The sequence below is a fragment of the Botrytis deweyae genome, assembly GCF_014898535.1.
Source record: "Botrytis deweyae strain B1 chromosome Unknown BDEW_001, whole genome shotgun sequence".
Lineage (NCBI taxonomy): Eukaryota > Fungi > Ascomycota > Leotiomycetes > Helotiales > Sclerotiniaceae > Botrytis > Botrytis deweyae.
This window is the reverse complement of record NW_024066208.1, coordinates 1,503,195-1,516,216: the sequence shown is the minus strand read 5'-3', so window position 1 is coordinate 1,516,216 and position 13,022 is coordinate 1,503,195. Positions and strand designations below refer to the sequence as shown.

At 44.9% G+C, this 13,022-nt stretch overlaps 4 protein-coding genes across 4 annotated transcripts; all 4 read left to right on the top strand.

Moving 5' to 3' along the window:
* Nucleotides 1-2,227: 2,227 nt before the first annotated feature.
* On the top strand, nucleotides 2,228-4,376 carry EAE98_000440 (uncharacterized protein; the record flags this gene model as incomplete). The annotated part of the gene is made up of 4 exons (XM_038948058.1): nucleotides 2,228-2,322; nucleotides 2,372-2,559; nucleotides 2,618-4,210; nucleotides 4,264-4,376. The coding sequence occupies 4 exons, from the start codon at nucleotides 2,228-2,230 to the stop codon at nucleotides 4,374-4,376; spliced, it is 1,989 nt and encodes a 662-aa protein (XP_038815735.1).
* A 532-nt stretch (nucleotides 4,377-4,908) lies between these two features.
* Nucleotides 4,909-5,955, top strand: EAE98_000439 (uncharacterized protein; the record flags this gene model as incomplete). The annotated part of the gene is made up of 1 exon (XM_038948057.1): nucleotides 4,909-5,955. The coding sequence occupies one exon, from the start codon at nucleotides 4,909-4,911 to the stop codon at nucleotides 5,953-5,955; it is 1,047 nt and encodes a 348-aa protein (XP_038815734.1).
* Nucleotides 5,956-6,603: 648 nt separating this feature from the next.
* Nucleotides 6,604-10,085, top strand: EAE98_000438 (uncharacterized protein; the record flags this gene model as incomplete). Its single annotated transcript, XM_038948056.1, has 2 exons — nucleotides 6,604-9,708; nucleotides 9,765-10,085. 2 exons carry the CDS (start codon nucleotides 6,604-6,606, stop codon nucleotides 10,083-10,085), a joined length of 3,426 nt encoding a protein of 1,141 aa, XP_038815733.1.
* A 1,058-nt stretch (nucleotides 10,086-11,143) lies between these two features.
* Nucleotides 11,144-12,906, top strand: EAE98_000437 (uncharacterized protein; the record flags this gene model as incomplete). Its single annotated transcript, XM_038948055.1, has 2 exons — nucleotides 11,144-11,657; nucleotides 11,729-12,906. The coding sequence occupies 2 exons, from the start codon at nucleotides 11,144-11,146 to the stop codon at nucleotides 12,904-12,906; spliced, it is 1,692 nt and encodes a 563-aa protein (XP_038815732.1).
* Between the last annotated feature and the right edge of the window lie 116 nt (nucleotides 12,907-13,022).

Sequence of the window (13,022 nt, the reverse complement as noted above, 5' to 3'; positions counted from 1 at the left end):
CTCGGAAGATGTTGTGTTAGCATACGAACAAAATTGTATCTCTTCGACATTTGTAGTTATTATTGAGCGGGCCCAATATTTACTCTTTGTCCCTCAAGGTAGGTTGGGTTTTTGCAGAAGAACTATTGTAGTTGATTTTGAGTGATTCAAGACGTCCAAGACCGCGAGGGAATTGGGCTATGAGGATTACTAGAGAGATTTATTTCGTATTTCTATAGCGTAGAATGTTGTGGGTAACCTTGCCAATCGAGATTTATCATGAGTTAACGTATCACAATGAGCCATTGGGTGAAATAAAAATGCTGCCACTAAAACAACTTGCAGAGAGACTCGCCAAAAGCAGTGGGGTTTCCTTTAATATTACTGAAAACTACAGCGACGCTCTATCAAACCCAACTCAGGGTATCCATACTGCAGGAAGAGCTCATACTCTAAGTGCAAGTTGAAATGTAGTCCATGACTTTTCGACTTCGTGCATCAATTCCCTCATGATAAGACGGCGTGAAGCTTGACAGCATTCACCCTTCAATGAACTTCCTAGGAATTTGGATTGACTGGACTCGCTACTAGGTGGGTCGGAAGTGTAGCGAGACTGGCTTTATATGTAGGCTTCTCTCTCTTTCACTTCACCTGCACTTTTGCACCGCGGATCGCGCTGTGAGCGAGCCAACCAAGTTTTCAGTGGTGACCCTGTGGCTCCAAGACCTTCAGACGTCAGTGAGATCTCAGGCTTCAACGATCATCTCATATTTTCAAGGACCGAGTCCCGAATAACAGCCTTGGGCAGCATTCCAAGTACACAGAATATTTTTTTTGTCTCGCCTGCTTTAGCTCAGAGCTCGATTGAAAAGACACAGCCTCAAGAATTGAAGCCAAAATCTTTCGAGTCTGGATCGCCACTCACTTTGAAAATTACATCTCCCGGGTCTCTTGACTCATTCTATTTTCCCAGGTTGAAAACCCCAACAAACCACCCACTGGGTCCAATGGAGATCGACATCAAAGTCAAATCAGCCAGTGTCAACTTTCTTGATCTGCTCACGACCCGAGGACGTGTCGACACCCACAGACCCATGGGATGTGCAGGTGCAGGTGTGGCGACCCGAGCCAGCTCAGGTAGTACCCTCCATTGTTGGTGCCGACCGAGAATATCGATACTTCGATACCATTCTACGAGTACTATGTCGATTCGCTGCTTGTCATGGAGCTCTAAGATTAGTTTCGAGGAAGTCGAGAGCTAATATGACGATTTTTGACATTATAGGTTCTGCGAATCTCGAGGCTTTTTGCTCACTTGTGGTGCAGAGGAGTGGACTCGAGCCAAATTCTTCATTGAACGAGACAGATGGAAAGAACCTTTTTGGAGCGGAATTCTTCATGGGGGAGAGAAGAAGACAATAATGCATGTACAGGAATAGCCTCTCCGTGCGAAGTTCCCTTAGCAAGATACTCACACAGTAGTCCCGAACTAGATTGGAGTATAGTTCACGTGCTACGCAGGAGCTACTCTGTCATTTCGTTCCAATATGGAAATCTTGCCGTTTGGCTGCTTTCATTTTCAAACATTGTGACGATATCATATCATCAACTACCATCACTGTCGACACCGACACGATCATACCCCCGTCATTCGGTGATTGATAGAATGATTCACTCTTTAGTAGTGAAACCGTGCCAATAACGACCTCGGGACGAAGAAACCTCGTTTATTTGATGGAAGTAGGTAGATATTTTGCTATTAATTAAACTTATTAACTTTGGGAATAAAATATAACAAGTGACTACGTATTTATTATCAGATATCAAAATCAATAAACTTCGTCATTTGAAACTCACCTGTAGATAGGTAATAATTATAACACATTTATATACATGAAAAATAAATATAATAGCATGTTTTAAAAGGTCATTTTATATAGGCAGGTAGGTGGTATTGGTGAGTTTCGGTTTCAGTGATTTTCCCTTGAACCTGGGGTCACTTAGCCGGGATTTGTTTCTCGAGGACACTAAGGAATCTGGCATATCTTCAATTTACAACTCCCCTCATCAACAAAATACTTCACGCCACACATCCTTCGAAGGTGTGAAATCTTAGGAAATTCCTACAGAATCACTGTCGCATATGGCTCTATAGCATTTTGATAACATTCACCTTAACAATCACGATAGCTAAAAACGCGTTCTCCCTTTCGTCTGTTTACGCGTAGCATTCAACTTTGATTTCGAGATGGCACCCGAACAGTCCGCATCACCGCCAGGAAGGCGGAGAACAGGTGCAAATAGGGAGAATCAATATTTGTTTAACTTAGGAGTCAAGGGAAGGTTAGTGGTTAATTGTTATTTTGTTTATACATTATTAAAATAGGATTAGGAAAACTGGTGTTGAACTCCCAGATACTGGAATTCGCGATGCAAATGGCTTGGAGCCAATGGATGATTTATTTTCTCCCGATAAACCTGAAAGTGTTAAGACTGCTAGAAGCGCAAATGGACCACGGAGAAACGCGCTGGAAGACGCGACAATATCTAGTGAGGAGGATATGGATATGGATGGAGAAAGTATGTTTACATAACCAGAAACGCGCCAGCGCGATTGGCAATATTGATGTTCTTCTAGATACAGCCCCGGAACCTACTGAAGTTTTGAATCAACGAAGACAAGATGCGCGATTGGCTCTGCCTATACCGAGATCGAGGTCGCCTTTAAAAACACACCTACAGTCGCCAGCCCGCAGGCATCCATCATTCGGCATATCTTCCCCCGCCAAAGAAGCGTCTAGTGAAGCCGATAATACGGGTCCTGTCCGACGAAAGTTAGATTTCTCAGCCGAAGATATAGCAGTCGAAAGGAAACAGGCAACGAGTGCTCCCAATGGACGAGGAAAGCCAGGACGCCCAGCACTAGGTAATCTCACGAATGGCACTAGACTGTCACCTGGCAGACGCCCTCCGCAAACTTTAAACCAGAGTAGCGACGGTATGGAGAATCAAGACGACAGTGCATTGGAGTTCGAAGATGATTCAAATCAAAACAACGCTCCGGATGACGATGATGACGATGCTGTTGTCGATGCGCTCGAGGGAAACTCAGACTTAGTAGAAGAGTATGAAGAACAAGAAGAGGAAGAAGAGATCGAACGAGAGGATGAGCCAGAACCGGAACCTTCCCCGCCCAGAAAAGTAGCAAGTAAGAACAAAGGGAAAGGGAAAGGGAAAGTGGTTGAGGAGCCAGAGCCAGAGGAAGTACCGGAACTAGAGCAGCCCGCACCAAAACGCAGAGGCAGGAAACCGAAGAATTCGGCTCCACAAATCGAACCTGTGGAGGAAGAAAGAAAGGAAATTAAAGAAAGACCTACAAAGAAAGCACGACGATCCGCAGAAGCTGTCGAAGCACCCGAACCTACAAAGAAAAACCCTGGAAAACCTGGAAGACCGAGTAATGCCTCGAAATCAACCACTGTACCCAAAGCAGCGGCGAAACCGAAAGGTCGACCAAAAATGGCCCCAATATCTGAGGTGGACTCGCCTCTAGTTCATCGTGGTCCCCCTATTCCCAGGAAAAATGGCCTCTATATTCTTCGGCGCGAAACCGCATTGGGTGGTACTGGTATGCTACGAACAAGATCTGGCCGCAACTCAATGAAGCCTCTCGCATTCTGGAAGGGTGAACACGTCGAATATGACGATGACGGAACGGTGCCAGATGGAACCCACGGTGCAAAGATTCTGTTACCTAGCATTAAGGAGGTTGTTCGTGTAGATGAAGTAGAGCAAGAAAAGCGTTCGAAACCGAAATATCAAAAATCTAGCAAAAGCAAATCAAAGAAGAGGGCGCGAGAGGAATTGGATGAAGATTCGGAGACAGAAGAATGGGAATCCCAACCTGGTCGCATTGAGGGCTCAGTACGAATATGGGATCCGGAAGATCAAGTTGGAGAAAATGCTGCAGAGAAAGTGGAAGATGTCGCTTTTTCGTCAGCTGCAATCAAGACTCGCGATATTCCAAATGCTTCGTTCAAATTTGCCAAAACCCTTACATTGCCCTTTTTCGGTTCAGGTATGGTTGACCTCGAACCTGGCGCTGTCAAGAAACCAAAGAATTCGAGGAAGATGCAGATGGTGTTTTTTGTGTTCTATGGCAGAGTTGAAGTTTCGGTCAACGAGACGACTTTCAGAATCGGCAAAGGTGGACAGTGGCAAGTCCCTCGAGGTAAGCATCAACTTCACTAATTACTCATTTACTCAAATACTAAGACAATGCAGGGAACTTTTATAGCATCACCAACGATTACGACAAACCAGCGAGAATATTTTTCGCGCAAGGTTGTGAACTTGGAGATTCGGAAGGCGGCGCTGCTCCACCTGCAAGTCAGTAATGTACAAATAATGTAATTGGTGTCTACTTGTTTTCCCTCGTCTTTTTGCAACTTGTGCTTTCACGTTTGTGGTATGACAGGGTGGAAAAATGGGCTTATGTTCTCACGTCTGGCTGGGGAGTTAATTGTTGAAGGTTTTTTGATGATACCATGCTTCTTAATCATCGTCAGCATTGTCATATGGACATCAAGTGCACTGATATGTCCATCCTTTGGGGTGTCTATGTAGCGAATGAAGGGATTTTACCCAACTCTAGAAACGTCTCACAACGTAAATGCCTCGTTTATTTTTATAATGACATCATGCTAGATTGGACGTGAAATTAATGGGTGCAATAGGCGGTGTTGGGGTGTTAAAATCAACGTGTAACCATGACCTGAGCCCCGGGAGTTGTTCGCTCGCCAACCCCTGTAGACTCATGAAATAAAGTAATGTACGCGAAATCATCGCGAAACGCGTCTTCCTCAGATTCCCAATCAAAAGAACGCCAAAATCGACAAACTTTTGCAACTTACCAGAATCAATTCAAATATGGCAGACTCCCAGATGGAAGTAGATGTTGCCCTTGAAACCCCCGCATCCGATGTATTCATAGCCCCCTCGATAAACCAATCTTTACTACTATCCGGTGCTTCATATCAACATTATTCAGATGTTCCTCCGTCACTTCTTCCTATACCCAATACTGATGCTTCGAAACCTAATGCGCCTCCAGCTCCTGGCCCACCATGCGCTTTAGGAATTGACGAAGCTGGGCGTGGCCCTGTTCTTGGCCCCATGGTATACGGACTATTTTATTTACCATTACCTCTCTCCGATCCTTTGCTACGAAATACACATCATTTCGATGATAGTAAAGTCCTTACACCGACCGTTCGATCCGAGCTTATGGAGAAACTCTGCACGCCAGGTTCAGATCTGTATACACAGTGTGGTTGGGCGGTCGACGTTATGTCGGCGAGAGATATTGGTGCCAACATGATGAAACCGGCAACATACAATCTGAATGCCCAGGCTATGGATTCTACTATCGCATTGATTCAGGGTGTGATGGATAAAGGTGTCAATGTGAAGGAAATTTATATCGATGCATTGGGAAATACAGTTACATATCAGAAGAAATTGGAACGGATCTTCCCGACAGCTCAAATCACAGTTGCTAAGAAGGCGGATAGTTTGTATCCATGTGTGAGCGCGGCAAGTGTATGTGCAAAGGTTACCAGAGATGCTGCCCTAGAGTCACTTTATGAAAGCTACGTGAATGAAGACGGGGATCATCAGATGGGCGGAACGGAAGAGGACAGTTGGGGCTCGGGATATCCATCTGATGCTAGAGCAACTGCATGGCTAAAACGCAACATGGATCCCATATTTGGATGGGGTAGTGAATGTCGTTTTAGTTGGGGGACGACGAAAGACATGTTAGATCTCAAAGGGATTGCGGCTAAAGTCGATTGGCCAATTGAGGAAGACGACGAGACGAGTAGGTTAACGGATTTCTTCAGTGCGGACAAAGATAAGGATACGGATGAGCTGGGGTCATGGTTTGGAAGCTCAGTGGGAACGGAAGTCTTTTAGGATAGGTCTTTTTGCTTTGAGATCTGCTCGGCGTTTTGGTGGGAGGCAAACATGGAACGTTGCCATACCTTGGTGTGAATACATTGGATTGGCGTTTGAATCGCCTTGTAAAGTCGAGATGGAATTGCTTTGAATTGTTGAATACGGTCCCACGGGTACTGCATACACACTGCCACAGGTGGTAAATCAAAAATCAAAAATCAAAAATCAAAAAAGAATCAAAAAACTTAAGATCCTCTAAACTTTCTAATGACATGAATTTTAACACTTTATAATCTTTCGATTGAGAAGCAACATCTGAAAACATCATCAATTGATACAATTGTCATGTTTCAAAGACTGCGAGTTGTGAATATTGATATTGATAGGTAGTTCTGTTTCCTTGGCGACAACCAATCAAAGATTTCAGGGTAAGTAGGAAGCTGGAGCCTGTAAACATTAGCGCAAAACTTAATTTCTATCAACAGCTTCAAAAAAAGTCGCGTCTCTACCAAAAAGTTATAAGCTTATTCTAAGCTTTAACTTTTTCCCTTTCCAAGAGCATTAAATTGCGCTCTTTCTTGATTTGTTATCACTCATCAAGAGTTCTTTCTTTTCCCTTTAAGTTCATCTCAATTAGAACTTTGTAACGAATTGGAATCCGTCAATATGTCGCTCTTCGGGAATACGAATCAAAACAAGCCATCACTCTTTGGTGCACCGCAGACAACAGGAGCGGCTACAGGTGCGAGTGCAGGAGGTCTTTTTGGTGGTTTGGGAACGACTGCGACTAGTCAGGCGCCATCATCGGGAGGAATGTTCGGTGGAATGGGAGCTACAAGTCAACCACAATCGACTGGAGGCCTTTTTGGAACAACAACAAGCCAACCTCAATCAACTGGCGGCCTTTTTGGTGCAGCTAAACCTCAACAACAATCAGGGACAGGATCCGGTGGTTTATTTGGAGGACTTGGAGCAACTCCAGCAGCAACACAACCACAACAAACAGGCGGTCTCTTTGGTGCGACTACACAACCACAAACTACAAGCAGCACAACCGGAGGTCTCTTTGGTAATTCTTTGGCACAACCACAACAGCAGCCGCAACAAAACACTGGTGGACTTTTCGGAAATACTACCACACAGCCCAACCCTTCAGGATCAATGTTCGGACCTACTCCACAAACTCAACCTCTCTCGCAATCTCGACAACAAAATGGAACGAGCGGTGCCTATTTTGATGCTATATTGGAGAAGAGTCGTAAGAGAGCACACGATGAGGATTCTTTGGGCTTACAATTAGGTTTGGGGGATATTCGCCAGCGCATGAAGAGACTGGCTCCTAGTACCCAAGATGGCTCTGTCGATGGACGAGCTCATTATCTATTGGCAGCTTCTGGCGTAGATCCAGGCGCTGCGCTCAGAGATTTGAATTTATTCACCGCTGCCACGGGAAGACTCGATAGGACAGCGCCTGCAGAAGCACCCGTTGATGCGGATGTCGAAGCATACCTTACACGCCTGGAAACGCAAACCACAATGAGCATGATATCTGAAGGGCTGGCACGATCTGTTCGAGATTTTGATGATTTCCTGGAGGAGAATGTTGCCATGGAATGGAGCGCACAACGCAAGAGAATATACGAACATTTTGGAATTAAGCCCAGAAGAGAACAGACAACGGGGCCATCAGTAAGCTTTGCAGCTACAGCTACAGAATCTATGGGCGGTTTTGGTCGATCAAGACGCGGCAAAGGACTTGCTCCTGGAGCATCTAAAGGACCTGGAATTCCGCGGGCTAGTGTTTTTGGAAAATCAAGCATGCAGAGATCTGTCATAGGAGCTATTACTCCAGGCGGAACCGCAAACCGCACACTATTTACCGATATAGAGAAAGCAGATACGAATGGGTCGGCACCAGTTCCAAGTGACCGATTTATTCGCGAGAAGCAGGCTCGATATATCGAGAAAGTCCAGAATCTCAATGGTGCTAGACTAAAGAATCTTCACTTCCCAATTGCGAACGAATTCTCAACTGTTGTGGCCCAAGGTGGTGAACAGCATTCTGCAGATGTTTACAGGGCATATAGGTGCTTGATGGAAATCGTTGGCGAAGATCCCGACCCGGACAGACTACAACTCCCTGGCGCCGTCAAACAGAGACAGTTTGCAGCTGCATACCTGGATGACAATACAAACTCAGCTCAAGCGGCCGATTTGAAAAAGCGGATACTCAGTGGATCACTTCGATATCTTGAAAAGGAATTTTTCGAGAACGTAGAAACCATTGTTGCCAAAAATCCCAGGGAAGCACTTGTGGGTGGTAAGCCTAGTCCTCTCACAAAAATCCAAGGTTATGTTCGTCTGCGCTCAGCCCGTAAAGACCTTGCTACAGATATCTCCGCTCTACAAATTGTCAATGATGATTACGTCTGGGCAGTTGTCTTTTATCTCCTAAGATCTGGCCACGTTGAGGAAGCCAATGCTTATGTCCAAGGGAATAGGGAAGCATTTAGAGTAATTGACCGAAGCTTCATGTTTTATATCGCAGAATATGCCAATAGTCCAGACAGAAAATTAAGTCATGATCTTCAAAATCGTATTCAAAGCGAATACAGCCAGCGAAATCGAATCTCCCCTGAGGGTTCTATCGATCCTTTCAGAATGGCATGCTACAAGATAATCGGTCGCTGCGAACTCCACGTTCGCGCTCTGGATCAAAACATTGTCCAGAACCAGGATGACTTTGTCTGGATACAATTTGTCCTTGCGCGCGAAGCCAACCGAGTCGATGAAATTGCCAGCGATGCATATGGACTCGCCAATGTACAAAAGACTTTCAAAGATATTGGTGCCCGTATGTTTTCCAAGGGAAATGAAAATAGTGGACCATTTAGTGTGTACTTTGTGCTGTTGGTACTTTCAGGCTTATTCGAAGATGCAATCGACCTTCTTTATCGCCATAGTATTTCTGATTGTGTTCATTTCGCCACGGCACTTGACTTTTACGGTTTGCTCCGAGTCTCAGATCCAGATGTTGCGGAGGGTGGATTCTTAAGTTACACAATAAGACAGCAACCTCAGATAGCATTTGGATTAATGATGGGATTTTACACTGCAGAATTCAGAGCTGCTAATGTCAGTGCTGCCGTGGATTATCTCACCTTGATCTGTCTTAACAGTGACCTTAAAGGCGATGCTGGTTCAAAACAAGTCGCATTATGCCACGAAGCTCTCCAAGAGCTGATTTTGGAAAGCAGAGAATTTGCTTTGTTGCTTGGAGATATCAGACAAGATGGAAAGCGTCTAAAGGGAGTTATCGAAGAACGCCTGGAACTTATCAATCTCAGCAGCGCGGATGATTTCATGAGAACAGTTACGATACAGGCGGGAAGTGTCGCGGACGATAATGGGCGAACCACCGATGCAGTCCTACTTTATCATTTGGCGGAAGAGTATGACACCGTCGTTAGTATCCTTAACAGAGCCCTTAGCGAAGCTATTGCCGTGCCTGTAGGCCATAGCCCGTTGCGATTACAACCACTCAAGCCAAGGCCTGGAGATAAATCTGGAAGAGAGGCCCACACCAGTCTCAGTCTTACGTCAATTGATGATCCTTTCGAATTGGCTACCATCATGACGAAGCTCTACTCAAATAATCGCATGTATCTCAACAAGATTAAGCAAGAGAACCGTGCAGCTTGCGAGGCTTTGTTGAATATCTGTCGTGCCAAGGAATTTGTTGAAAACAGACAATGGGCTGAAGCATTAGATGTAAGTTTCGACCTTTGACATGTTTAGATCGTAAGCTAATTTTATTTTCACTATAGGTTGTCCAGAATCTTGACATTCTTCCCTTGAGCGCCGAGGGCAATCCAAGTGCAGTACGAAGTTATGCCACCAAATTTTCATCGCTCTCCCAAGAAGTTGCAAACACTATCCCTAGTCTTTTGACATGGACAGTTTTGTGTTGCAACAACCAAAGAACTTCCCTCATGAATGCCCAATATGGAGGTAATGAGGGTACCAGACGACTGATGATAAATCAATTGAGACAACAAAACATGGACTTGACGACTTATACTAGTCAATTGAGATACAGATTTCCTGCGTCTCTTCATGAAGCTCTTGCGAGGGCTCAATCGGAGTAAGGGAATGAACATATGACATGAGCTTATAAGCTTGAATGTATATTAGAATAGCACAGTGGGAAGAGATTGAAAGAGCATTTTGAGTTTTAATTTGGATGGAACGAAATGAAAACATTGGGGTCTGTCTACTACTTTTGTAGTTGATTTTTACCGTTTCTCATGAGCAAATGCATAGATGAAGAATGAATTGTGTTGTTTATTAGAAGATTAATTATGAGTGGTTAATGAATATAGAACATCGAGATTTCGCTTTCAAATATATGACCAAAGTGATGTTTTGATTGGTACACCTATGCGGGAATGAATACTAATCGGGGCATCTCCCCGTGTTATTGCAAATACTTCTTCAGAATCTTCACTAGAAAGTAATCTGGGAATTGTCCGTCCCCTGATTGCTTGGTGACACCATGACTCTCGCAGGGGATTATTACAATGTTTATATGGTTTGGGGGCATTGATAGCAAGCTCGTGGCAGGTTAATATGAAAGTTGATATCAATAAACCCCTTATGGTAGATACAAGCGAATATTTACTAAATAATAGCAGATCAGTGCATACGGGTTCTAGAATAACATAGCACAACTACGATAGCTATTCTGTAAACGCTCAAAAGACCATGATATGTAAAGATTTGTCAAATGTAGATAAAGGTTATATTGCTGATCACTTCCGTAATGATTGGCATTCAATTAATATACCTAGTAAGCTCTTTCCAAAATGATCTTTCTTGACATCAACGTTCCCGGTATTTTCCCAGATTTTCTCCATTGTTTTCTCCGAGCTTTCATATGTTTGTTTATTCTCCTCAATTTACGGAGTACATGACTCGAGCGAACCCCGATATTCAAATGTACATGACGATATATATATGAAAGAACCCCTCCATCCCTCGACCCCATTTACTTTACCAAACGCGAAATAAATACTTGATGTCTCTTATCTATTGCTAGCAAGACGAATTGTGCTGTGTCTGTTCTCGAAATTTAGAGCATTAAGATTAGGAAGTCCCACGGAAGGCCGCATCGCATGCGAGAACCACGGGTTCTCGCAGATACAGTATGACACCTGATGCAAATGCAACTCAGCAGGGATCTACATCTCCATCGTCCGACCAGCGACATGTGAGCGTCGCGCATTCTACACCGGGTGATCGGGAGGAGGGCGAAAATGTAAATGCAACGGGTGATGGTGGGGAGGGAGGTACTCCGGTTGAGCAAGGCGAGGGCAGTGTGGGTGGAGGTGGAACTAGTGGGGGGGAATCGTCAAAGAAGAGAAAAATCCCGCCAACGGAAGAGAGGAGGTCGAGTGCAAGAGGAGTTGCGAATTTAACGCCAGAGCAGTTGGCGAAGAAGAGGGCGAATGATAGAGAGGCACAGAGGAGTATAAGACAGAGGACGAAGAATCAGATGGAGGGGTACGAGAGGAGGATCAGGGAATTGACTAGCCAACAGCCCTATCAGGAGTTACAGCAAGTAATGCGACAGAAGGAAATGGTAGAGCAAGAGAATCTAGATATCAAGAAGAGGCTATCGCAGGTCATTGCACTTATCACACCAATACTTGGTGCTCATGGTCAGTAAATGGGTTTGTGACTCAACAAATTCGCAGAAATAGCTCAGCAGATAGCTAACTTTGCGATGCAGGATTCGAAATTCCTCAATTACCACCGCAGCCAAATTATCCTCCGCCCAATCGACCAAATTCCGCGAATCGCAATGCATCGACGCCTAATAGTATAGCCTCTCCCAACACCGTTGCCGGACCCTCATGGCCAGCTTCTTCTGCATCAATGCCAGTTGCCCCTACGCAAGATTCCAGACCCTTTATCCAATCTCAGCAAACTCAACAATTAGCACAACAACGACATGAAATGGCACATAATCTTGAATTGGGCCCGGAAAGACTTGGTCTAGATTTTCTTCTCGACGAAGGACAGCGTGGGAAGATACCCATCCCTCCTCCTGGTCCACTAGAAACTACTGGATTTCAGCAAATGCAAAGACCAGCTGATAGTATGAGTCCCATACACCAGCGCAACAATTCAACAGCTAGCAGTACAACGAATTACAACACTCCAAATAATTCTTCGGGCTCGGGTTCAGGCTCGGAAATGAACGGATTTAGCGCTCCTATCCGAAACGGACCTCCTACATGCCCTCTAGATAGTCTCCTTCTGGATTTCCTTCAAGAGCGTCAGGCCGCCGCTCTCGAAGGTCTACCTACTCCTAAACTCGTAGGACCAGCCTATCCATCCGTTTCCAGCCTCTTAAACCCTTCTCGTGGCATTACTTCCCACCCCGTCTCAAAGGTCTTCACCGATATCCTTGCCACATTTCCCGACCTTTCTACTCTCCCCGAAAGAGTAGCAGTGCTCTATATAATGTTTCTCTTGATGCGCTGGCAAATTCATCCCAGCCAAGCAAACTATGATCGTCTCCCCTCCTGGATAACTCCTCGCCCTTCTCAGCTCTTCACTCCGCATCCAGCATGGATCGATCATCTCCCTTGGCCTAAGATGCGGGATATTCTCGTTAGAGACTACAATCCGCGGGATTATCTATTTGATAACTTTTTCATTCCCTTTACCGGTACATTGAGTGTCAATTGGCCGTATGAACCTACAGATGCACTTCTAAATTCTGGGGGTGGGAGTGGGGGATCGGGTCTGGGGCTTAGTGAAGAGGGAGAGCTGTTGATTAATCCGGTTTTTGAGAGACATCTGAGACGCTTGGAAAATTGGAGTTTGGGACCTCAATTTGCGAGTGCGTTTCCGGGATTGAGGGATACGTATCGCGTTAAGATGGAGGGGGATAGAAGGTAGTGGATAATGGAAAGGTTCTTGAGGTGGAGAAGATTCTTGTATAAATATATTTTTGGAGTTGGAGTAAGGGGTACAACAGATGAATGGGTATCAGATTGGCCCATCGTACATTTTAG